The sequence below is a fragment of the Cervus canadensis genome, chromosome 22 (genome assembly GCF_019320065.1).
Source record: "Cervus canadensis isolate Bull #8, Minnesota chromosome 22, ASM1932006v1, whole genome shotgun sequence".
Classification (NCBI taxonomy): domain Eukaryota; kingdom Metazoa; phylum Chordata; class Mammalia; order Artiodactyla; family Cervidae; genus Cervus; species Cervus canadensis.
The window spans coordinates 15,519,409-15,546,586 of record NC_057407.1 but is presented as its reverse complement, the minus strand read 5'-3'; the positions used below and the strand labels follow the sequence as shown (position 1 = coordinate 15,546,586).

At 39.2% G+C, this 27,178-nt stretch overlaps 1 protein-coding gene across 1 annotated transcript in view; it reads left to right on the top strand.

Annotated features, from left to right (window-relative positions):
- ERC2 (ELKS/RAB6-interacting/CAST family member 2) overlaps window positions 1-27,178 on the top strand; it is a 999,532-nt gene that overhangs the window by 385,911 nt on the left and 586,443 nt on the right. Inside the window, exon 9 of the mRNA XM_043441970.1 lies at window positions 1,522-1,689. Within this exon, the coding sequence (XP_043297905.1) occupies window positions 1,522-1,689 (168 nt within the window). The remainder of the gene's footprint in view (window positions 1-1,521; window positions 1,690-27,178) is intronic.

Below are 27,178 nucleotides of genomic sequence, written 5' to 3'. Positions count from 1 at the left end.
TTTCTTCAACAGGGGTAAGAAAAGGAGATTCTTCCCTGGTAACTTTTTATTTCTAGTATTTTCCTGCCCTGATGTGTTCTACCTAGGACTGATTGCTGTCTTTAAAATCATAAAATGCCAGGTACTTCTAGATAGTCAGTCCTTACCTCTTTGTTTTATAAGTGAAGAAACTGAGGCTGAAGACTTGGTATGGGCAAGGGAGAGTTATTTGTCCTCATCCTCACAGGTAGAAGTAGCGCTGGTCACTCAGTGGTGTCTGACTCTTTGTGACCCTATGGACTACAACCTGCCAGGCTGCTCTGTCCATGGGATTCTCCAGGCAAGATCCCTGGAATGGGTTGCCATTCCCTTCTCCAGGGAATCTTCCTGACCCAGGGATTGAATCCAGATCTCATGCTTTGTAGGCAGATTCTTTACTGTCTGAGCAACCAGGGAAGCCCAGATAGAAGCAGAACCTAAAACCTAAGTGTCTTCTTTCCTTTGTTCCAAATTGCCTTTGACTCTTTGGCCTTATAATATTTTTATATCTATTTATTTTGACTTTTTACAGTATTCCTGCTCCTTTTTAAAAAAGTTTTTGTTTTTTTCTGTGTTCATCTAAGCTTTACTTGCAAATAGTATAACGAGCAAATATTCAACAAGATATACTATGAGATGCAGCAGTCCCCAACTTACCCCTGTCCCATTCTTCTTCCTCAAGGTCAACTCTTTAAACTCTCTATGCCTGGTTATTTCGATATCTCTCAATAACATGCTTAATTGCTTCCTAGTGTTGATTTGCTTCTGTCTATCCAATTCCCAATGTGGAAGGTGAGGATTAGAGTCATCTGTCATCCTAGTGTCCTGCATCACCCATGTAAACATTTTTTGCACATGATCTTTGGACTGTTAACATTAAAAAAAAAAAAAAAAGCTTATGTTTCCCCATTCTATTACCAACATTTGAAAAGCAGAAATTATAAAAATCTGAATTTTTTCTTTAGTGTTGTAAAGCAGTCTTTCATGAAGCTGTAGAATGGATGTCATCCACAGCATTTTCTTCCTCTAACAGCATTTACTTCGTCTTGGCCACACGTCTTTTTCTAATTTAGAAGTGTTCCTCTATTGCCAGTCTTGTTCTCCCAGATGTCTGTGGCATGGCTCATTGTGTTCTCTGTATTCCTGGAGGATGCTACCTGGCATGGACAGTGTTGTGCCCTCCCTGGGCTCTCAAAGATGCAGAGAATTCATGTGCTTTATTTCCCAACTTTTGGCTTCTCAACATGAGATGACTTCATAACATCTTATTTCATATAAACCTTGTAATTAAAAAAATGTATATCACTGATCAGCTACACATGCAGCAGGATTTTAAGGTAGATGTAGGCTTTAAAACACATAGCCTGGAGTTGCCCATGAGCAGTATTTGATCACGCTGCTCAGAAGGTGTACTGCTGCCCCACCCACCTCCCAAGGCAGGACTGGTAGTTACTGATGACCTATCTGTAAAACTGCAGCCTTTTTTCTTTTTCCTGATTTCAGGTGGATGCACTGAGATTACGGCTAGAAGAGAAAGAATCTTTTCTCAATAAAAAAACGAAACAGCTGCAGGACCTCACAGAAGAGAAGGGGACACTGGCTGGAGAGATTCGAGACATGAAGGATATGTTAGAAGTGAAGGAGAGGAAAATCAATGTTCTTCAGAAAAAGGTGAGTACCTGACGTAAGCACTTCAGATAGCGAATTGGTATCATCCATGTTTTGTCATTTTGGAGAAACTTTTGAGTGTGTGGGAAAGAAGAAATTATTGTCCAAGAATTTTAGATTAGGGAGTGTAAACTTTAAACTTACTGACATTTAACTTACTGGTGATTGTATCATGTCAGTTTTAGCACAGCTTGATGAATTTACTTATTTGATCACCTGGAAACTAAATAGTAATTTTTTTTTCATTTACTCGCTTAAACATAGATATAGTTGTACAAATTTAGATATAAATCTAAAATTTATCATCAATTTTTCCTTTTCTTTACTGAGAATTGAGCAGTCAATGTGTTCTGTGGGTCTTAAAGGTATTTTAGATGCATTTTGTGTTTACATAAACTTTAGTAGCTCTTACCTGTCAGACTCATACAGATCTTAGTAGGTGTGAAGTAATATTTACACCCATTACTTAACTGGAGTCCGTGAGACAAGATGTAATAAGTTGTAACACAGTGACTTAACACAGCAGATACTGCACCTGGCCAGGGCTCTTCTTTCTTTCATTTTCTCCAAAGTAGGGGATCCAAGTCTGGGGACAACACCCAGATTTTTCTTTTGAAGAATTCCTGTTTGCTACTGTGTACAGTTTTGGTGGGATCAAAGGGTGCCCTGCCTTCCCCAGAGAAAAGGGTAGGCAAGAAGAGAAACTAATACCTGCTCTTTTAAGAGAAAGAAGCTGTTGGGAAACACATACGGCTCTCAGATTAACAGGCAGCAGCATGGAATCTGAGCAGAAACCAGCGTGGAGAAGCAGGAGCTGGCTGGCCAGGGCACCGCCATAGACAGGCGTGTCACCAGGCAGCTGCAGACAAATGGGACCTAACTGGCCCTTCTCCTGGTGACGTTTGCTGCCATCACCTCTCACCTTATTTGTATTGACAGCAGCCTAGCTGTTTTTCCTGCTTCAACCCTTACTTTTCCTACTGGGTGTTCTTAACATTCAAACTGGAGTAATTCTTTTAAAACAGATAACTGTTCATATCACACTCTGACCAAACCTCTCTAGTCACAACAAGCTACATAATTTGTGGGGCCAAGTGCAAGATGAAAATATAAGACCCTTTATTCAGACTTTATGGAGAATTTCAGGATGGTCATAGTGAAGCATTAAAGTATGGGGCCCTTCTGAGTATGGGGGCCCTGTGTACGTACGCAAGTTCATGCCTGTGAAGCCACGTCTCCATCCTCAGTGGTTTCCATCCTCACAGGATATTCTCATTAGTTACCCATTTTATACATAGTAGTCTGTGTATATCAACCTCCACCACCCGGTTCATCCCAGCCCACCTCTCTTCTGTATCCATATGTTTGTTCTCTACATCTGTGTCTTTGTTACTATTTTTCAAATAAGATCATCTGTACTTTTTTTTAGATTCCGCATACCTGTGTTAAAATATGATATTTGTTTTTCTGACTGACTTCATTCTGTATTATAGTCTCCAGGTCCATCCTCACCTCTATAAATGATGCAATTTTGTTCCTTTTTGGGCCGAGTAATATTCCGTTGTGTATATGTACCACATCTACTTTATCCATTCCTCTGTCAATGGACATTTAGATTGCTTCCGTGTCCTGGCTATTATAAATAGTGCTGCTGTGAACATTGGGATGCATGTATCTTTTCAAAGTGTGATCTCCAAATATATGTCCCAAAGTGAGATTGCTGGATCATATGTTAGCTCTATTTTTAATTTTTTAAGGACTCTCCATACTGTTTCCCATAGTAGCTGTACAAATTTACATTCCCACCAACAGTGCAAGAGGGTTCCCTTTTCTCTATACCTTCCCCAGCATTTATTATTTGTTGATTTTTAAAATTATGGCCAATCTGATAGTGTGAAGTGATACCCCATTTTAGTTTTGATTTGCATTTCTCTAATAATTAGTGTTGTTGAGTGTCTTTTTATGTGCCTTTTGGCACATCTGTGTGTCTTCTTTGGAGAAATGTCTATTTAGGTCTTCCATCCGTTTTTTCATTGAGTCGTCTCTTTTTTTGATCTTAAGGTTCATGAACTGTGTATATTTTGGAGATTGATCCTTTGTCAGTTGCTTCATTTGTAAATGTTTTCTTCCATTCTGAGGATTGTCTTTTCATCTTATTTATGGTTTCCTTTGCTGTCCAAAAGCTTTTAAATTTAGTTAAGTCCCGTTTATTAATTTTTGTTTTTATTTTCGTCACTCTCAAAAGTGGGTCAAAAAAAATCCTGCTGAGGTTTATGTCAAACAGTCTTCTGCCTATGTTTTCCTCTAAAAGTTTTATAGTGTGTGGCTTTACATTCAGGTCTATAATCCATTTCAAGTTTTATTTTTAATTTATGGTGTTAGGGAGTATTCTAATTTCACTCTCTTATATGTAGCTTTCCAGTTTTCCCAAGGCTTTTTTCTCCATTGTATGTTCTTTCCTCCTTTGTCATAGGTTAGGTGACTATATGTCTGTGGGTTTATCTCTATGCTTTCTACATACTTTTTAAAAAAAATACTCCTTTCCATTATGGTTTATCCTAGGAGATGATATAGTTCCCTGTGCTCTATAGTAGAACCTTGTTTTTTATTCATTCTAGGCTCCCTCATTCTTGAGGAATAAATGGCAGCACTTTACTCAGTAAAGATTTTGGGAAGGCACTTTCAATGCAGAAGTGACAAACAGCTTCTTTTGCTGACATGAATATTTTGCAAAATTTTAAACTGCCTCCTCCTGCCCCCTCCACCAGATTTAAAAGTTTGGAATCAGTTTGGAAGTTCTAGAACAAAGCCAGTTATATATTATGGCTCCTTTCGACAATAGGATAGCAATCCCACTTATTTAAACTGTTCCAGTGATGGACTTGGAAATATTTCATGTATATTTGGAGAGGTTGTTTAGCTTAAAGTTTTCAACGTAGTGATGGGGAAGGAGTACTATTATATCTGCAGTGTAAAAGAGAAATAATATCTAAAGAAGTGATGCACACAACTCAAAAACCACTTCAAAATGTGGAAATAATACAGGAGCTGATGAGCTAATCAAAGATTGTCTTTGGAACTGAAGACTTCTTAGAGCTTTGACCACACTCAGCATAAGTGGCTGTTTTAGGGCAGGCCCAGATTGGAACAGCATGAGCTTTGGATTAGGGTGTGTTGGCATGGAAGAATAATAAGCTCGTGTCAATGTCAGAGGCTCAGTGTTACTTAATATTTCTTTCCCATAGACTCTCTGGCAACCAGCACGGTGTTTTGATGCCAGTAGAACTGGGTATGCTCCTTTCATAGCCATGTTTAACCTGGTGAAGCTAGGCTTGCACCTCATGTCTGTCAGCTTTGCCTTCAAAGCCCTGGGTCTCAGAAGTCTTGTGTGCTCCGTAAGCCAAGTGTGCAGGTCACATGTCCGGGCAGCAGGCACAGACATGATGCTCTCAGCCTTTTGTTGCTTGAGGAAGGAAGTGAAATTGAATAAGCAGAGAACCCCAGGTGGCCTAATATCTCTGATCAAACTTTTGTAGGAAAACAGAAGTCATCGATAATAGATCTTGTCCTACCATACATGTTTTTGGCTTCACTCAATAGTTCCAAGAAATAGAATTCTTTTAGTACAAGTCAGAAAGGTGTGTGTATGGAAATGGTTTGGTGTGTTATCCCCATGCAGCTATGATACTAAAGTCAGAGGAGCGGCACAATTTTCTTGCAGCAGCCGTGGTGTTCTGTTCCCATACCTGAATTCAAGCTTCCACTGATGAAGTGCTACCTTTTTGTAGGAAATGTCATAAAACCTTGATGACATTGTACATTTGGAAAGTGTATAATGACTAGGGTTTTAGGACATGGTAGCATTATTTGAACCAGATCAAATTCAGACTGCTGTGTAGCTCTTAGATTCTTGCAGCATAAATTTACTACCCAAGAAAAGTTCTTTTTTTTTTTTTAAGCCATTAAATTGGACAAAAATTCTATCTCCATTTTCATTCTAGGTCTCAGTCTCAAAAGCAATGTGAATTTATAGAGCAGAGGTACTTTATTTACTAGGGGTAGAGAAACAGATGGTGATCTCTCTGGACACTAAATTCACTAGCTGCCTACTGGGCTTCATGGATTGCCCTGTGGGTTGGAAAGGGCCGGGAGAGAGAGGTTTATAGTTCGCTCCTGGGAGTGTAAGTGTGGACCTGCCCACTTTAGCAGCTTTATTCTACCCATTTGGAAATATGATGGTGGAAAATTCTGTATGACAACAGAGGAAAGAAAGCTACAGGAGTATGGTTATTAGTGTAGTGAGTTGCTTCATGAAATGTATATTAAAAAGTTAAACTCGAGAAGATGACTATGAAGCATAGAGATTTCCATGTGAGCATAAAATTGATGTAAGGTATGGGAGACTTTTTGACTCATTTGAGCCTTTTTCAATGTTAAACATTCAGTGTTAAAGAGATTTATTTGCAAATCTCTTAGTTTTTTAAACATGTGAAAAATCATATTCATTTTGCATTTACTAGGGTTCCCTATGTGTCAGTCAGTCACTACTCTAAGTCCTGGAGGTTTAAAGAGAAAAAAGACATTCTCCAGTCCTCAGGAAACTGACAGGCTGGTTGGGGAGATAGACTTGTATAATGTGGTCTGTTAGTAGAAACAAAGCACTTGTTGGATGCAAAGAGCAGAAGCTAGTTCAGGCTACCTTAAGCAAAATGATATTTACTACAGGAATATCCAGAGCCCCAGTAATTTGCTGGTAGAACCAGATTAGGGATGATCGAGAATCAGGACAACTCTAGGAGACCAAGAGAAAGCAGACAGTGCCTTGACCATGTAATGCAGAGTTTCTGGTTAAGTGTCTTCTCTGCCACTGGCCACCCTCACACCTTCCCCTCTTTGCCCTCATGTCATGCTGTTACAGGTCAAGATTCAAAGTCCTGGGCCAGAGTTCCAAAATTCACATAAATGCCTCTCATTAGCAGCATCTAACCAGACCCTACCTAAAAGGAATCTGGGAAATGTGGTTCTTAGCTTTACTCCTGTGGAGAAGGCAATGGCAACCCACTCCAGTACTCTAGCCTGGAAAATCCCATGGATAGAGGAGCCTGGTAGGCTACAGTCCATGGGGTCGCGAAGACTTGGACATGACTGAGTGACTTCACTTTCTCTTTTCACTTCCATGCATTGGAGAAGGAAATGGCAACCCACTCCAGTATTCTTGCCTGGAGAATCCCAGGGACAGAGGAACCTGGTGGGCTGCCGTCTATAGGGTCGCACAGAGTCAGACATGACTGATGCGACTTAGCAGCAGCAGCAGCTTTACTCCTGAGCTTTCCACTCAATTTTTGTGTCACTTAGTTTTCGAGGTCTTTGCTGACACTGTAGACTGGGAGAGCTTTTACACCCCGTAGAGAACCTTTTTTTTTTTTTTAACTCACTTTGAAGTTATGCACCCCTGCACCCCTTTAGTGAATGTTGTCTTCCTTCCCAGGGCTAAGCTTCTTGAGTGCCCCAGCCATCATGATCAGGATACCTCCAGCTCCTTGCAAAATTCTTTTCAAGTGATGGTCCTCAGTCAATATGCATATGATGACTAAATTACATCAGTAAATTCTGAATGAATGAAAATTTGGGAGAAATTGCTTTGAGAGTCACTCCTGGCCCAAGAATATTGTTAGCTGTAGAAAGAGTCATTTGCCCCGGTGAAATGTCAAACCCACTTGTTGTTCCCAGAGCAGTGTGTTCTGTGTAGGCTGCAAGATGGAACTGTCCCGGGAATAGAAAAGCACAGGTAAGGAGATAATTGCTGCTTTACCAGCATCTGTTCCATTACTCTGAGAAAGTAAAGATGGATGAAGACTCTAAGTGAGGGAGCTTAGTCACTCTTCCTTAACTTTCCTTTTTAGTAAAAAGAAAATGTCACATTTACAGAAAATACTGTTTTGTTCCACAAAGAGGATGCTTCTTTTTCCATTTCTGACTTCTCACTTACTGGTTTATTAGAGGCATGACATTTAATGAGAATGGTACAGTGAAATTGCTGACTATCAATGGTAATTTCCAATTATGATCATAATGATAATTTTCATAACAAGAATAATCCAGTATTGACTGCATCCTTACTACATACAAGACACTGTACTCAGGGCTTTGCATCCTTAGGTTGAGTCCTTACCAAAAAAAAAAAAAAAATACTGGCATGTAGTTACAGTTAAAATCCCTATTTTTTAAATGGGACACTGGTTTAGTGAGTGACTTGCCCATAGTCACATGGCAAGGAGGTGATAGAGCTATTTTTAACTACCACACTACTCTGTAGTTTTTCTATTCATGATCCTGCCTCCCTCATGAGACAAGTGGAATCTTTTTTTTTTTTTAATTTTTTTATCTTTTTCGTTTATTTGTATTAGTTGTTGTTTAGTCACTCAGTTGTGTCCAGCTCTTTTGCAACTCTGTGGACTATAACCCGCCAGGCTCCTCTGTTCATGAATTTCCCAGGCAAGAATACTAGAGTGGGTTGCCATTTCCTTCTCCAGGGGAACTTCCCAACCCACGGATCAAGCCTACATTTCCTGCATTGGGAGGCAGATTCTTTCCACTGAGCCACCAGGGAAGCCCCCTCATTAACTTTTAGGGATTAGCTAAAATATAATTTGAGCAATTTACCTAAGGCTGATACACAGGGATGCCTGTTTTTAATACCAAATTGGCAGAGAGATAGCTACTAAATAACATGATGAAAAATAGGAAAAAAAAAATAAAAAATATGACATTAGAACTGGATTTTTTTTAATGTGTATTAATCTTTTTTTAGAAAAAAAGATAGTAGTGACCTTGAGTTTATCTTTTCCTCCATGAAATTCTTCATGTACCATGAAGCTTTTGGTTTGTTTTACAGCTTCCTTTTCAAAGGAGTGCAGCAATTTTGCTCTCATTGTGTTTTCACTTTGTTTTGGTTGTTGGCTTTTAAAGGACTGAGACCTTGAAAGACATTTTGAGACATCTAAGCAGCTTTCCTGGACTAGTCGCAGATGAACTCATGGTTCAGTAGACTCCTCACCTAGTCCCAAGGGGAGCAATCTGGGAAGCTGTTCCACTTTGCGGTGAGCAAAGGTCACCTAAGGTCAGACCTCAGTGTAGGCAAGTTTGCTCTATATCTGAAGCTAGGAACTTGGCTGACACTTGGGGCTTGGGGCCACAACCAAGGTGGCTGTGAGCCTAAGGCAGTGTTCTCAACTGGGCTGTACTTTACAAGCCCCAGCCCTCCAGAGAAACTGTTGGCAATGTCTGGAGTTCTGGTTGCCACAGCTGAAGGATTGCGGCAACTGTCTGGAGGGGAGAGGCCAGGGGTGATGCTAAACATCCTACAGTGCACAAGAGACACCCTTCCTCTTGGCCCCTGCTAGAGCAGATAGATTACTATCCAGACCTTTCTTGGCCTCTTGGGCCCTTTTATTCCTGTGTTTGGGCCACCCTTCTCATCTTGGATCACTGTGCTCCTTGCCTTGAGATAGTAATCCTTAAAGTGAGTTTTACTTAGTATCATGATCATTTGTCTGTAACATTTTTAGCTTTTCTCTGACATGATTATAGAAAGTTTACAGAGGTGAACATCTTGGGTGTGTGTGTGTGTGTGTGTGTGATTGAACTATTAATATTACTGTTTTATAATTTTCATGTTAATCACATAATATGTAAGTCACATGATATGTTTCACATATGTTAAAAAGAGTACATTTATAGCACTTTTGAAGTATTAAAATTACTAGAATTGTTAAAACTGATCTGACTATTTTGATCAAATCAACTACTTTGGAGAGAGATGCTGTTTAACTTTAGTATATAGAATATATGATAGAAATAAAACATCTGATTTAGATAGATGTGGGTCACCTATCAGAAATCACCCAGTTTAAATTTCTGTAGCTAACTGCCAACATTTCAGTCATTTGGAAAAGATCATTAAGACTATATTTTTCTGACAAAAAATGCACTTCATTTGTTCATTGTTGATTGAATGTCAGTTAACCTATGTTGCTTTGATATCTGCAGCTAAAAAAGTATTGTCTAGGTTAGTGTTTGTGATTTGCCAGTTTTCTTTTGAAACTGCCTTCTTCAGTAAAAAATATAAGAAAAAGCTAACTTACTGTATTATATGGGCTTCCCAGGTAGCTCAAACGATAAAGAATTTGCCTGCAATGAGGGAGACCCGGGTTCGATTTCTGGGTTGGGAAGATCCCCTGGAGAAGGGCATGGCAACCCAGTATTCCTGCTTGGAGAATTCCATGGATAGAGGAGCCTGGTGGGCTATAGTCCATGGGGTCAAAAGAGTCAGACATGACTGAGTGACTAAAACACACACACATTGTATTATATAATAAATTCTCAATGTATGTTCTGTGTTTGGAGGGTAGCAGTATGTTATTGGGTCTAAGCAAAAGCATTTTGAAAATTGAAATTTTGAAAAAAAAAAAAAAACATTTTGAAGCATCTCAAAAATGTTTGATTCCAAGGCAAACCATTCAGTATTACAGTAATCCCAGTCTATGCCCCAACCCACTAATGCTGAAGAAGCTGAAGTTGAATGATTCTATGATGACCTACAATTCTTTCTAGAATGAACACCCAAAAAAAAGATGTCCTTTTCATCATAGGGGACTGGAATGCAAAAGTAGGAAGTTAAGAGATATCTGGAGTAACAGGCAATTTTACCTTGGAGTACAAAATGAAGCAGTGAAAAGGCTAACAGAGTTTTTGCCAAGAGAACACTCTGGTCATAGCAAACACCTTCTTCCAACAACACAAGAGAAGACTCTACACATGGACATCACCAGATAGTCAATACCAAAATCAGATTGATTATATTCTTTGCAGCCAAAGATGGAGAAACTCTGTACAGTCAGCAAAAACAGAACCAGGAGCTGACTGGCTCGGATCATGAACTCCTTATTGCCAAATTCAGACTTAAATTGAAGAAAGTAGGAAAAACCACTAGACCATTCAGGTATAATCTAAATCAAATCTCTTATGATTATACAGTAGAAGTGACAAATAGATTCAAGCAATTAGATCTGATAGACTGAGTGCCTAAAGAACTATGGATGGAGATCTGTGACACTGTACCATCCCCAAGAAAAAGAAATGCAAAAAGGCAAAATGGTTGTCTGAGGAGGCCTTACATATAGCTGAGAAAAGAAGAGAAGTGAAATGCAAAGGAGAAAAGGAAAGATAGATCCATCTGAATGCAGAGTTCCAAAGAAGAGCAAGGAGAAAAAAGAAAGCCTTCCTAAGTGATCAATGCAAAGAAATACAGGAAAACAATAAAATGGGAAAGACTAGAGTTCTCTTCAAGAAAATTAGAGATACCAAGGGAATATTTCATGCAAAGATGGGCACGATAAAGGACAGAAATGGTATGGGCCTAACAGAAGCAGAAGATATTAAGAAGAGGTGGCAAGAATACACAGAACTATACAAAAAAAGATCTTAATGACCAAAATAATGACCACACTGCTGTGATCACTCACCTAGAGCCAGACATCCTGGAGTGCAAAGTCAAGTGGGCCTTAGGAAGCATCAGTATGAACAAAGCTAGTGGAGGTGATGGAATTCCAGCTGAGCTATTTCAAATCCTAAAATATGATGCTGTGAAAGTGCTGCACTCAATATGCCAGCAAATTTGGAACAGTCAGCAGTGGCCACAGGACTGGGAGAGGTCAGTTTTCATTCCAATTCCAAAGAAAGGCAATGGCACAGAATGTTCAAACTACTACACAATTGCACTAATCTCACACACTAGCAAAGTAATGCTCAAAATTCTCCAAGCCAGCCTCAACAGTATGTGAACCGAGAACTTCCAGGTGCTCTAGCTGGATTTAGAAAAGGCAGAGGAACCCGGGATCAAATTGGCAACGTCCATTGGATCATAGAAAAAGCAAGAGAATTCCAGAAAGCCACCTGCTTTATTGACTACGTGAAAGTCTTTGACTGTGTGGATCACAACAAACTGTGGAAAATTCTTCAAGAGATGGGAATTCCAGACCACTTGACCTGCCTCCTGAGAAATCTGTATGCAGGTCAAGAAGCAACAGTTAGAACCAGACATGGACGATGGACTGGTCCAAATTGGGAAAGGAGTACATCGAGGGTGTATATTGTCACCCTGCTTATTTAACTTATATGCAGAGTACATGATGTGAAATGCCAGGCTGGATGAAGCACAAGCTAGAATCAAGATTGCCGCAAGAAATATCAATAACCTCAGATATGCAGATGACACCACCCTTATGGCAGAAAGTGAAGAGGAACTAAGGAACCTCTTGATGAAAGTGAAAGAGGAGAGTGAAAAAGCTGGCTTAAAACTCAACATGCAAAAAACTAAGATCATAGCATCTGGTCCCATCACTTCATGACAAATAGATGGGGAAACAATGGAAACAGTGACAGACTTTATCTTCTTGGGCTCTAAAATCACTGTAGATGGTGCCTGCAGCCATGAATTTAAAAGACGCTTGCTTTTTGGAAGAAAAGCTATGATCAACCTAGATCACGTATTAAAAAGCAGAGACATTACTTTGCCAACAAAGGTGGGTATAGTCAAAGCTGTTGTTTTTCCAGTAGTCATGTATGGATTTGAAAGTTGGACCATATAGAAAGCTGAGCCCCAAAGAACTGATACTTTTGAACTGTGGTGTTGGAGGAGACTCTTGAGAGTCCCTTGGACAACAAGGAGATCAAACTAGTCAGTCCTAAAGGAAGTCAGTTCTGAATATTCACTGGAAGGACTGATGCTGAAGCTGTAATACTTTGGCCACCTGATGCGAAGAACTGACTCATTTGAAAAGGCCCTGATGCTGGGAAAGATTGAAGTCAGGAGGAGAAGGCGACAACAGAGAATGGGATGGTTGGATGGCATTAATGGCTTGATGTACATGAGTTTGAGCAAACTCTGGGATTTGGTGGTGGACAGGGAAGTCTGGTGTGCTACAGTCCATGGGGTTGCAAAGAGACATGACTGAGGGACTGAACTGAACTGACTGAAAGGCATTTTACTCTGGCATCATTTAATACATTGTGTCTTTATTATTACATCAGGTTTGTGTCAAGGGTTTCAGGGCAAGTTCTACAGAACAAACAAGCATGCATGTTTGCTATTTTTATCTGGATTTTCCCAGTGAGCAATGATCTAGGGAAGAAACAGCTTGATTTTAACCAGTTAATACTATTGATCATTTTATCCCAATGAAATGATATTTCAAAAGTCACTTTTTTCTCTTGATTTGAGATGGTGGCTTCCTTGGTTAGCCTTAGTTTCTTGGGGAAGCAGTGAATTCACCATCCGTCTCCATTGTGTATATTGCTTTTCTTCTAAGGGATTTGAAGTTGCCCTTCTCTTAGAGATGACGTTGATGAAATTACATTTTATTACCAAAAGAACCAAAGCTAAAAAATTCTCTGTGGAGAATTAAAGAGATTTGGAAGCCTGTTCATTTATTCGTGTGTTCAGTCAGCATCTATAGGCACTGTACTCAGCTGCATCTTTCTACCCCTTTCCCTGTGTTAAACCAACTGAATATTATTTAACTTTCAAAGACATGTTAAAATGTGTATGCTGATGAACCATGGACAGTCCTGAAGACAGAAAGATATGAGAGAACATAAACATGGAGGAGACTTGATGAACGCTGCTAGTCCAACCTTTTCTTTTTCCCTACTCAGTTCATGAGTTCTGAGATTAAGAGACTTGTTTAGGGTCAGAGAACTATTTAGTGACAGAGCCTGGGCTCTGATTATATTTTTTCCTTTTCCTTCTCTCCATTCCCCTCTGGTATCTGAGGCCCGGGGCATCATTGCCCTGTTCTGGCCAATTTGCCTTTCTTTCCTACCATTCAGTTATCCAGTGATACATGTTCGGCATCTGTAATGGTCTGAATGCTCTGCAGGCATTGAGGAATACAGGAACTATTGAAGAAGGTACAGTTTCTGCCCTTTGGGAGTTCACACTCATGGGAAAAAAAAAACCACTGAATAGGCAATGGCAAGGTAGAATATGATGTGTGCTATGCCAGCCAGGTACCTAGTGCATATAGGAGGGACACCTCACCTATTATGGGCAGTAGGATGGTAAAGGAGGACTTCTGGAAAAGTTGATAACTAAGCTGGGATCTGAGAGAGTATAGAAAGTGTTGTCCAGTGAAAGGAGTGAGAATAGTATTTGCAAAGGTTTGCCTAGAAGAGGCAGCACAATGCATTTGGCGGAATTAGAAGTAATTTAATATTGATGGACTACACTCCCCATCCCATTTAGGAAACAAATTTCAGGGAAGTTTTTCTACTGTTTGTTTTTCTAGAAATCAATATTTTATAATTAAGCTTTGAGAGTCATTTTGACTTCCATAGTATAAATGTTCTCTTCCAATCCCTTATGACTTGCTAGTGGCAATAGTGATTATCTGTGTTATTTCAAAATGCAGCTCAGGGCCAGATCATGCTGAGAACTGATGCTTATTCATTGAGAGAGCTGATCCTGAGCCAGGGGAGGCAAATTCTCTTTTAAATAAATATTTGCCTCTGTGTTAAGACCTTATATTCTGTACTCAATTTCAGCATGATGGATTTTTAAGAAGTTTGTTTGTGATTACCTGTAAAACCTCTTGAAGATTTAAAATAAAAATGCCCAGAGTGCCCTGACCGTGGCTGCTATCGTGAATGGGTAAAGGCCTCTTGACACATCTGTCAATCTCAACTGCCAGCTGCTGTTGTTCTGTGATAAGAAATTAGAGGTGGTTGAGCTTTTACATATTTCAGTCTGGGGATGGTTCCATTTTTCTTCCCACGTACTCCCCAAGCCATTTGATTTAAATCACCCTTACTTATGTGGGAAGGAAAATTTTCTGTGTGTGTTTGTTACTCATCCTGTGTTTGGCAATGGATTCTACCCTGCTGTGAAGAGTTGACACATATCTATATTAGCATTTATGTTATATTTATTGTACAGTGATGTCTGTAATTAAAAACTTTTATAATATGTGTCCTAATTTTCCCCAAAGAATAAATGTAAATTGTAAGTGATGTGTTCTTGGGGCACATAATTCCACAGTTATTGTGGGTAAAGAAAGGTTAGTCACTCAGTCGTGTCCAACTCTTTGTGACCCCATGGACTGTAGCCTACCAGGCTCCTCCATCCATGGGATTTTCCAGGCAAGAGTACTGGAGTGGGTTGCTATTTCCTTCTCCAGAGGATCTTCCTTGACCCAGGGTTTTAACCAGGTCCCCCACATTGTAGGCAGATGCTTTACCATCTGAGCCACCAGGGAAGCCCTATTGTGGGTAAGGGACCCCTTAATATTGTCCTGATATTGTGGTCTCATTGTCATTTCTTCCCCTTTATCTTAACTTAATTATACTATACCTTTTGCATACTGCAAGATATAACTGCTTTAAATAGACTGTTTTTCCAGAAGTTGAATTCTAAATTAATGGCATTGAGTATATGGCAGTTTGAGGTCTTCATCATGACATTTTATCACACATCCTTTTAAGATAGCTGGGTTTTGAGAATGAGCAAAAGCACCAACATGTAATCAACTCTTGGGTAATATAATTAGTTTATAAAGCAATTTATAATTTTAGCAAAAGTGCTATGGTAGATAGAATTCTAAGATGGCCCATAAGACTTCACACATCTCTGGTATGTGTTCCCTGAATAATGTCCAGGATGTGAATATGATATATTTAAATAGATTATGTTATATGGCACAGATCGCTTTAAGAAAGGGAGATTATCTGGGTAGGTTTAACCTAATTGTATGAGCCGTTTCAACCTGAATGCTGAGGTCAGAGTCAGGGCAGTAATGGAATCAAAACAGGAGGGGGACTCACTGTGTGAGCAGTTTTCCCCTTGATTTGAAGATGGAGAGGACCACATGGCCTGAAGTGTGACAGCCCCTGGAGCTGAAAATGGCTTTTGGTGACAGCCTGCCAGGAAGCAGTAAGTCAGTCCTTACAAGAAACTGGATTTTGCCAATAACAAGGGTACGATCAGAAGTGTTTGGTTTTTTGTTTATTTTTCTCTACGACCGCCAGGCAAATACTCATTCTAGCTGACACCTTGAGTTCATTCTCAGGATACCCTGAATAGAGATCCCAGCCACACTCTGCTGAAAAATCTGACCTACAAAGTTGTGAGCTAATAGATGGAAATCGTTTTAAGCCACCATAGCATTTTGTTGCACAGCAATAGAAAACTGATACAAAGGCATGTTAATATAATTCTTCAGTAGTAATAAACCTCTCACAGAAATCAGGAGGCAAGTAGAGAGCAGTGGAGTTCACAGGATATTTACAAGGCATGCTGGCTCACAGAAGTGGTAGGGCTTGTTACTTTAATGAAAGCAGTTTGTGTTGCCTTTGACTCCAGCTTAGAAACCATGGAAGTATTTATAAATTTTTATAATTTGAGGGGGATTTGCATGATTCAAGATGTATGAATAGAAACAAACCATTATTATACTTCTCAGTATCATTTCAGGTTGCATAATTAAAATTTCTTGAAAAATGATGTCCTATGTCTGTACCTATTTCCCTATCAAATCCTGAGCTCATGCAAAGGAAGCAACTGGGTCTTGCTCATCTTTTTATCCCTAGTACCAAGCACGGTGCTTGACACCTTGTAGGTGCTTGATAAGTGTTAGTTGGAAAGTTGAAATGTAGTAGAATGAATAAACAAATCTCTCCAAAGTTCTGTTGAGATTCAAGGTGAGTAAACAAATAGGAATGGCTGTATTCCAATAAAACTTTACAGAATGAGCAGTCGATCAGATTTTGCCCATGGGCTGTAGTTTGCTGAGCTCTGGTGTAGATCACAAGTTATTAGAGCCTAAAGACATTTCTAACATTTAACTAGCTTCATGGCTGGTTTGAGATTTTAAAAAATGCGCTCCAAATATTTGATAGAGTTGAACAAAGTGTACTTCTTTTGGGGACTGTATTTAGTGTTCATCTTAGACATTGCTGTTGGTGCAGTGGAAGGTAAGTCACTTGCTTCCAAGGGTGAGGTCTTCCAATGTTTCTATTGCATTCTATGTCTGTTTTTTGTGAGTGAAGTCTGAATGAAGCAGAGCTAAACAAATAGGATGTGCTCGAAAGAATAGCGCTGATTGACTTGGGGTGGGAATATTTCTTTCTTTAATATTGGAATATAAAGTTAAATTCTTTAGGTTGCACATGACAGTTTGACTTGTAAAAGGGTATATAAATAAATATATATAAAAGGCTATATACACTGAGGCTTTCTCCAATTATGAATGTTTGTGAACTTGTGACAGCTGGAGGTATAGACAAGGGTGGCCACATGGGAAGGTAAGATAAAGGCTAAGATTCTTTGCTGCCTTTCTGTGTTACCAACACATTTCATCTGAGCTTGCAGGAGAGGGGTCTTTAAAAAGAGATAGATAAAATGTCAAATAGCTAGGGAAAGATAAATGTGGAGGTAGTAGACCGAGGCTGGTTCTTCTACTGATTCTTCAACTAGGAATTCATTCTAAGAAAAAATTAAGGATATAGGCAGTTAGTCACAGCCTTGTTCATAGCATGGTTCTTTCTTTCTTTCTTTCTTTTTTGCCTGAAGAGTGAAAATAATATAGAGGAGTGAATAAATGATGATATATTTCTACATAAATCCAATAGAAATGACATTATAGAATAATGTATTTAATGACATAAAAAGATCTTCACCTTATTTTGCTAAGTGAAATAAACTGTGTTCAATTTTTATGTACGGAAAATGAAAATGCCTGTTTTCTCACACCCTCACCACCGTACTACCACCTTGTTTTTGTTTATAAAAGTTTGTGTACATACACACACACACACACACATATACACACACACACACACACACACATATACACACACACATATATATATACACACACATATACACACACACACATATGCACACACACATACACACACACACACACACACACATACACACATACATACACACACACACATATACATGTGGGCTTCCCTGGTGGCTCAGCGGTAAAGAAGCTGCCTGCGATGCCGGAGCTGCAGGAGACACGGGTTTGATCCCTGGGTCAGGAAGATCCCCTAGAAGAGGGCATGGCAATCCACTCCAGTATTCTTGCCTGGAGAATCCCATGGACAGAAGAGCCTGGAGAGCAACAATCCATAGTGTTGGAAAGAGTTGACCACAACTAAAGTAACTTAGTATGCACACATACATAAACATAATCTGGCGTGCTACAGTCCATGGGATTGCAAAGAGTCAGATAAAAGTTATCAACTGAACAAATATATGAACAAATACATACATTCATGCATGGATGCATCAGTGTAATTAGTTTGTTAAGAGCATAGACTGTGTCAAGCTTGGCTTTTAATCTCATCTTAATGGGCTTCCCTTGGAAGAAAAGTTATGACCAACCTAGACAGCATATTAAAAAACAGGGACATTACTTTGCCAACAAAGATCCATCTAGTCAAGGCTATGGTTTTTCCAGTAGTCATGTATGGATGTGAGAGTTGGACTATAAAGAAAGCTGAGGGCGGAAGAATTGATGCTTTTGAACTGTGATGTTGGAGAAGACTCTTGAGAGTCCCTTGGACTGCAAGGAGATCCAATCAGTCCATTCTAAAGGAAATCAGTCTGAATATTCATTGGAAGGACTGATGCTGAAGCTGAAACTCAATATTTTGGCCACTTGATGCCAAGAGCTGACTCATTTGAAAAGACCCTGATGTTGGGAAAGATTGAAGGCCGGAGGAGAAGGGGAAGACAGAGGAGGAGATGGTTGGATGGCATCACCGACTCAAAGGGCATGAATTTGAGTAAACTCCGCGAGTTGGTGATGAACAGGGAGGCCTAGCATGCTGCAATCCATGGGGTTGCAAAGAGTTGGACATGACTGAGTGACTGAACTGAACTGAACTGAATGGGCTTCCCTGGTGGCTCAGTTGGTAAAGAATCTGCATGCAATGAGGGAGACCTGGGTCTGATCCCTGGGTTGGGAAGATCCCCTGGAGAAGGGAACAGCTACCCACTTCACTATTCTGGCCTGGAGAATTCCATGAATTGTATAGACCACGGGGTTGCAAAGAGTCGAACTGAGTGACTTTTCACTCACTTAAGGGCGTTTTAACCTTAGGCAAGTTACAGTTTCTTTGCCTCATTTTCCCTCTCTTTAGAATGAGAATAAGCTGACTTTGTCTCAGTTCTTCTCAGCATAGTAGGTATTCAAAGAATTATTCAGTATTTGTTGAATGAACAAGGTGCCCATTACTGCTGGTCCACAGGTAATTATTTTATAGTAAAAATCAGAACTTAAGTGTTACCTCCATCAACTCTCTTTCAAAGAACTTGGAAAGAAAATTGAATTACTTTGTAGGGATTACTTAAAATTGACCTTTAACCTTTTACACAGTAAAATTCACTCTGTGTCGCAGATCTGTGGGTTTGATGAAGGCATGGAGCTGTATTACTACCTTCACGGTCATGATACAGGACACTTGTGTTACTTCAAAGCTTCCCTTGTGCTGCCTTCTCCAGTCAACCCTTCTCTTCTGCCCCCAGTCCCTGGCAACCATTTGTTCCCCATACTGATAGATTTTCCTTTTCCAGAATGTCATAGAAATGAAATTATAGAGCATATGGCTTTTTGCATCTGGCTTCTTTCACATGGCATAACACATTTGAAATTCATCCATGCTATAAAGCCTTTATCAATTGTTCCTTCTAAAGATAAAACTTTTTAAGATAATTCCCATTATTTATGAAATGTCTGTATCATAACCACATGAGTTTTTTATCCCTGAGGTTGTCCTGAAGCCAGAGTTGTGACAGTATAGAATGTTAGCACAAAAGAAGGCTGGAGAAGCAGCCTGGTCTAATTCAGCATGCTGAGGAGATGAAGTTTCTGAGAGCCAGAAAGCAAACGCATTATTGCAGGTGAGCTTAAGTCAGAGTTAAGACTAGAATTAAGAATCTCGATGTTAAATAGCAAAGTTACATTGTAGATCAGATAGAAGAAACCATTCTAGTGATGAACTAACTAGTGGAAAGTTCCCTGAAGGGCGGTGAAGTATGTGTGTGTGTCTGATGTGATGTATTGTGTTGAAATAATGACCTTAAATTATTTTTAGAAGGAAAACAAGCCAGCACTTTTTTTGTGTTTAGATTTAGAATAAAGGACCTTCTATCATAATTACTTTTTAAAATAAACTATAGTTGATGTATCATACTATATAGGTTATAGGTATAGGATACAGTGATTCACAATTTTTAAAGATTATACTCCATTTATAATTATTATTTAAAAATGGCTATATTTCCTGTGTTGTGCAATATATCCTTTTAATTTATTTTATATATAATAGTTTGTAAGTCTTAATCCCCTCCCCCTCCCCTCTCCTCACTGGTAACCACTAGTTTTTCCTTTATATCTGTGAATTTGTTTATTTTTTGTTATATTCACTAGTTGTTTTATTTTTTAAATTCCACATATGTGATATAATACAGTGTTTGTCTTTCTCTGTCTTATTTCACTTAGCATAATACCCTGCAAGTCCATCCATGTTGTTGCAAATGGCAAGCAGTGAGTTTGTGTAATCTTCCTCAATTTTTTCGCATTTATTGTAAGCACTGGTTTGGAGAATGTCCAGCAGGTGTCATAGTTGTTACTTTCACCCCTGAGGTGTGTAATACAGATGGTAATTGGCAGGTTAGCAAACATTTGGTCTGTCCAAAATGTCCATTAGACATTTAATATGTGCCAAAAGATTCCTGATATGTGGTCTTGTCTAAAACCATTTGGCATGGATGAAATACACTTGTGGACATTTTGGGTAGGACCAGATTTCAAGGACCTTTTGGCATGGACCAAATGTCTTTATGGATATTTGGGCTGGACCAAATATGACCTAACATCAAGGACATTCTGGCATAGACCAAATGTCTTATGGATGTTTTGGACAGGACTGACTTAGCACACACACACAAATGTGTCCTACATGTGTTGACTAACTTTTTTTAAAATTTTAATTGGAGGCTAATTACAATATTGTAGTGGGTTTTGCCATACACTGATATGAATCCGCCATGGGTGTATGTGTCCCCCATCCTGAACCCCCCTCCCACGTCCCTCCCCATCCCTTCCCTCAGGGTTGTCCCAGTGCGCTGGCTTTGAGTGCCCAGTTCCATGTGTCGAACTTGGACTGGTCATCTATTTCACACATGGTAATATACATGTCTCAATGCTATTCTCTCAAATCATCCCACCCTCGCCTTCTCCCACAGAGTCCAGAAGTCTGTTCTTCATATCTGTGTCTCTTTTGCTGTCTCGAATATAGGGTCATTGTAACCATCTTTCTAAATTTTGACTAAGTCTTTTAGACATGAGAGTTTGGTGTGGTGAGCACCAGATCCCCACAGAAGGCTTACACCAGATCCTGAAGTTGTAGAGCTGTGTAGTTTGCTTTGAAGCCTAAATTAGAATGAGTCCTTTTAATGTGTATTATTTATCCTGTTTATCTTTTATTTCTAAAGGCATAGTACTAATTTATTTAACAATAACTAGAAAAACATTTTAAAACATTTTAAAACATTTTAAAAGACCTAGTTCAATTTTTAAAAAATAAATGAATATTTTTATTTCTTAAAGACAGAGGTAAAATATGGTACTTATGTGTTTTCTGCTGCTGCTAAGTCACTTCAGTCGTATCCGACTCTGTGCGACCCCATAGATGTCAGCCCACCAGGCTCCCCCGTCCCTGGGATTTTCCAGGCAAAAACACTGGAGTGAGTTGCCATTTCCTTCTCTCAGTTCAGTTCAGTTCACTTCAGTTCAGTTCAGTCACTCAGTCGTGTCCGACTCTTTGAGACCCCATGAATCGCAGCACACCAGGCCTCCCTGTCTATCACAAACTCCTGGAGTTTACTCAAACTCACGCCCATCGAGTCAGTGATGCCATCCAGCCATCTCATCCTCTGTTGTCCCCTTCTCCTCCCGCCCCCAATCCCTCCTAGCATCAGGGTCTTTTCCAACGAGTCAACTCTTCGCATGTGGTGGCCAAAGTATTGGAGTTTCAGCTTCAGCATCAGTCCTTCCAGTGAACACCCAGGACTGATCTCCTTTAGGATGGACTGGTTGGATCTCCTTGCAGTCCAAGAGACTCTCAAGAGTCTTCTCCAACACCACAGTTCAAAAGCATCAATTTTTCAGTGCTCAGCTTTCTTCACCATCCAACTCTCACATCCATACATGACCACTGGAAAAACCATATCCTTGACCAGACGGACCTTTGTTGGCAAAGTAATGTCTCTGCTTTTTAATATGCTATCTAGGTTGGTCATAACTTTCCTTCCAAGGAGTAAGCGTCTTTTAATTTCATGACTCCAATCACCATCTGCAGTGATTTTGGAGCACCAAAAAATGAAGTCTGACACTGTTTCCACTGTCTCCCCATCTATTTCCCATGAGGTGATGGGACCAGATGCCATGATCTTAGTTTTCTGAATGTTAAGCTTTAAGCCAACTTTTTCACTCTCCTCTTTCACTTTCCTTCTCTAGTTATGTTTAAATAAATTAGTACTATGCCTTTAGAAATAAAATTCAGAATTACAGTTCATAATATAAAAATACCTCTATAAATAACATTAAGCATTTATATGCTAATTTAAGTTGGTCACAGTAATGCACGTTTATACCCATGTGCTTATCAGTTCATTTTCCTCTATCTTAATTTAAACCTTCTTTTTGGTATATTTAGCAATTGATTGAATGACACAGATACAGAACTTAGGTATCCAAGGTGATTTATGTATTTGCTCTGTTGATGATAACTTTAAGTCTTTTGTAAACATGGCAGTTGTCATAAGGAAATATATATGTCATGTTTGTCATATTCAAATCTGAAATCTTGGGAACGGTTTTTAAAGTTGAGTCTTCAGTTTAGACTCTAGTTATGTCTCTAGTTTTGTATTTCATTTTCGTTTACTGTTCAAACATTTGTTGTACATTTCTGTGTGGTTTATATATTTTTTAACATCAGTGCCACAAGAGCTTCACTTAGAATTTTAAGCTAAATTTTTTTTTTTTCCTTTGAATAATCTATCCCTTAAAGTCCCTTCCCTCCTTTTGTGGCGTCTCTACCATTAAGGATATGAAAACTTGCAGAGACTGTGCTAATTGTTATGATAGTTGACAAACTAGTTCGGCTAGATGAGTCTCCCAATTGTAGTGTCAGCACAGATTAGGTTAGACCATGGAGAGAGGGAAAAAGTAGAAAATAATGTCCAAAATGCTTAAAATGAAATGAGCTGTGACAGAGAAAGGGCCTGAGGCACCATCCCTGTGTTGAATTGAAGGAAAAATCAAGAATATCAATTTTAGCTATTGAAATTGCCTTACAGTACATGGGAGGTGCTAATTTGCTTAGACATCTTTTGGCAACCTTGCATGTAGAATCTGCTTAGTCCTGTTGTTATTTATGTGCAATAATGCCTGCAGCTATCTTTCTGGACTTTCCTCTTTCTAACTGAGAATAAAGGCTTGAGGAATATGGGAGATGTCAGTAGCAACAAGCAACTTGAATTCCTCAAGATAAAGACCATGGCTGGGAAGAATTGAGCAGGCAAGAGAAGGTTACTGACTCCACATTAATAATAAATTTACGAGAGTACAGAACAAATCATGCCAGGCCATCTTTATCGTTTTCTAGGTGGACATGCAAGATTAAAGAAAGGAATTCAATAGCTGTAATATCTGGAATTGAGTAAATCATCTAATTCAGTATCTCCACAAATCTTTGGGGGCAGTGGGGGCGGGGGCAGGGGATGGGGAGAACCTCAATGAGAATTGGCTCAGAGCACTGTCATGTGGATTCAATTTGGCTGTTGTAATAAATTACAATGGAACAAGGTCCATTGGGACGATGTTGGGATCAATAGAAGGTCAGGCTGTAACATCTCCAGCAGTGGTCTGGAAGAATGGATAACACATTTTATTAAGCTTGGCAGGCCAGGCGTTTTTGGTACTGTTGTGGTCCACCACTGTCACTTGCCTTTATGAAGCACCTGTCGGGTATGGGGCACTCTGGGGACTGCTAGAATGTATACAGTTGTCCAAATGGTCAACCTGTTTTAAAATGATGGTAATAGGTACAATTTATCGAATACTTACAAGGCTGCCATGCATAGTGTTAAGCCTTTATCATGGATTATTCTTTCTAATGTTATTGGTAATACCTTAGGGTTGTTTTTTTTTTTTTTTTCCTCTCTGTCTCCATTTTGCTGTGGGTAACATGAGACATAGAGAACTACTGTAGGTAATGCAGATGGTATGTAGTAGCAATAGGTTATGAAATGAGTTAGTCTGATTTTTACTCTTAACCACTGTCTATGCATATAGTATTCCTATGTGCTCATGGGGGAACAGTATGTTCCTTTGTTCACTTATTCTTTTGTTCATTCATTTAGCAAACATCCTAAATATACTTAAGATTTTCCTTTTAGTAGAGGAGACAGGGCTGATTCTGAGTTAATTTTCAATAATTGGTGATGCCATGACTCCGATATAGATACAAAGTGAATATACATTAAGGATTTTACTTAACTCTTTAATCAGTGAAGGGACAAGGCAGGTATTAGAACTGGATAGAAAATCTTGAGGCCAGAAATATTTATAGATCAGAAATACTAAAGTGAATGTGCAAATGGAGGCAAAACTGGTTTTTCCTCCCAATGGAGAGAAAAGTCAATATAACCTCTAGTGGCCAGTTTGAAATTTGTCTGATTATAGACAAAAATCATTTTCTTTGCTATGAGTTATCTGCAATTTACCAAGTTGCAAAATAACTTGAAGACAGTGAAAGACTAGAAATCAGATAACCTAAATGAATATGATATAAACGATAGTTTTTTTTTTTTCAATTGAAGCACTGTTTATATCTAGAAAAACTAAAGTGAGAGAATTGTGATACAGCGTAGTAGGGTGTGAGTTGGATAAAAGACTTAAATACAGAGAATAAATCCATCTCGAAGTTTTTTGGAGAGGACTTTTGAGCAAATGTAAGAGTTAAAATGAGAATCTATAAGCCAGAAGACATCTCGTTTTTCAGATGGGGACTCTGAGGCCTAGAGAGCTAAAGGAAATTGTCCAAAGTCACTTTACCTCTTTGACCCAAGAAGTTTTGTAACTTTCTGCCTTTCCATGATCCCTTTACTGGCCTTTGGCCAGAAGAGAGTAGGAAGGCCCCAGACCAAAGTGTCTGTTGTTGTAAAGACCAAGTGTATTACTTAGGATTCTCCAGAGAAAGAGATCCAATTGAATGAGTAAAAACATTTATTTATCCATCTATCTATCTATCTGTCTATGTATACACACACACACACACACACACACACATATATATATATAGAGAGAGATTTATTTTAAGGAGTTACCTCATGTGATTGTGGAGGCTTATGAGTCCAAATCCTGATGAAGGTGGCAGGGGGAGGTGGCAGGCTGGAGACTCAGAGTAAGTCGTTGTTTGAGTTCAAGGTAGTATCCTATTGAACAGAAGAAGTAATTTTGAAGATGGAGTTTGAAGGCAGTCTGCTGGAGAATTTGCTTTTGCTTGGGGGAGATCAGTCATTTGTTCAGTTCAGGCCTTTAGTTGATTGAATGAGGGCCAACACACTTTATGGAGAGAGATCTGCTTTAGCCAGAGACCATTGATTTAAATGTCTTATCCAAAAACACCCTTATAGCAACATTCAGAATCATGTTTGAGCAAATATCTGGGCATTGTGGCCGAGCCAAATTGACATAAAAAATTAACCATCACAGTAGGTCAAAGGGCTGAGGGTCTTTGCCTGTCCGGAGAGGTAATTAGTGGTGATGGCCAAGTAGGTGGGGCAGATACTGGATACCAGGTACTTGGAAGGTGGTTGAGTCAGCATTAGCAAGGTCATGAATCTAAAGCAAAATGTTTTCAGCTTCACAACTTTCCCAAGAGACAGTCCTTGAAATAAGCCCATCGGTCACAACCATTACGGACACCAGTCACAGGTCTGGTCACCTGCTTTGTCAGGGTATGTCTGTAAATGTGAAGGTGACGTGTAGGTTCAGGATTGGTTTCCAGATATCCCCTACTTTAGCATATGTTTGGGTATTGGAAATATTAACTAAAAGATTCTAAAGTCCAGGATAAGAAATTTGTCATCTGAGTTGATGATTTCTTTCATAAGAATTTGTCTGAAAATCATATTGATTACATCACTATGAGTACACCTGATAACCAGAAATAAATTATTTAGAGAACAATTTATTGTGAACATAATGCAAAGAAAACAATAAATTGTAACTTTATTGTTCACTTCTGTGGCTTTATCAGATCTCCTAGGAGCAAGATCAAGAAGATATTTATGATTGTTATCATCATTGTAATTATTATTTTATTTCATAATAGCAGCAAATATTTGCTGAACAGTTCCTCTGTGTCACGTGTTAGGTACTTTGCACATTAAAAGGGTAACTTCCTTACCACCTCCAAGTCTTTGCTCTACTGTCACCTTCTCAATGAAACCCTTCCTGACCACCTTATGCAAATAATGCATCCTGCTTGCCCCCACCCAGCAGTCTTTATCCTTCTTGCTGTTGTTTAGTTGCCCAATTGTGTCCAACTCTTTGCAGCCCCATGGACTGCATGCAGCACATGAGGCCTCCCTGTCCCTCACCATCTCCCAAAGTTTGCCCAAGTTTATGTCCATTGCATGGGTGATGCCATCCAGCCATTTTGTCCTTCTTACCTTACTCTATTTGTTCTTTTTTCCCCCATAATCTTTCACTTTTCAGTGCACTCTATCATTACTTACTAATTATGTTTATTATCTTTTTATCTGCCTTTCTTTGCTGGATCTAAGCTCCACAGTAGCAGGGATTGCTGTGTGTTATTTATTGATATAGCCCAAGTGCACAGATCAACCTTTGCCAGGTAATAGGAATAAGTATTTATAAGCTGAGTAAGTATTTGTGGGTTATATTGATGACTATGTCATTTAGTCCTGATGACACCCTCATGACAGATACATACTGAGCTTATTCCAATTTAACAGAGGAAGATAGTGTTCTGGGAAGTTACTTCAGTGTTGTAGTCCAAGCACATCTTAGAGAGACTGAAGAATCAGCCAGCTAAGTCAGAAGCCGACAGGCAGCAGAAGTCTTTGCAATTGAGAAGAATCCAGCAGTTCTGAAGCAAGGCCAAGAAGTACTTAGGTACTGTGAGGTGTGATGCTGACAAATTAAAAGAAAAAGAAAGTCAAAAAGTGTTAAGATGAGAGTTATTTAATAGGTACAGGTTTTTAGTTTTGCAAGATGAAAAGAGTTCTGTGGATGGATAGTGGTATGATCACACAGCAAAGCAAATATACTTAATGCCATTGGAATGTATATTTAACAATGGTTTGTTGTTGTTCAGTTGCTCAATC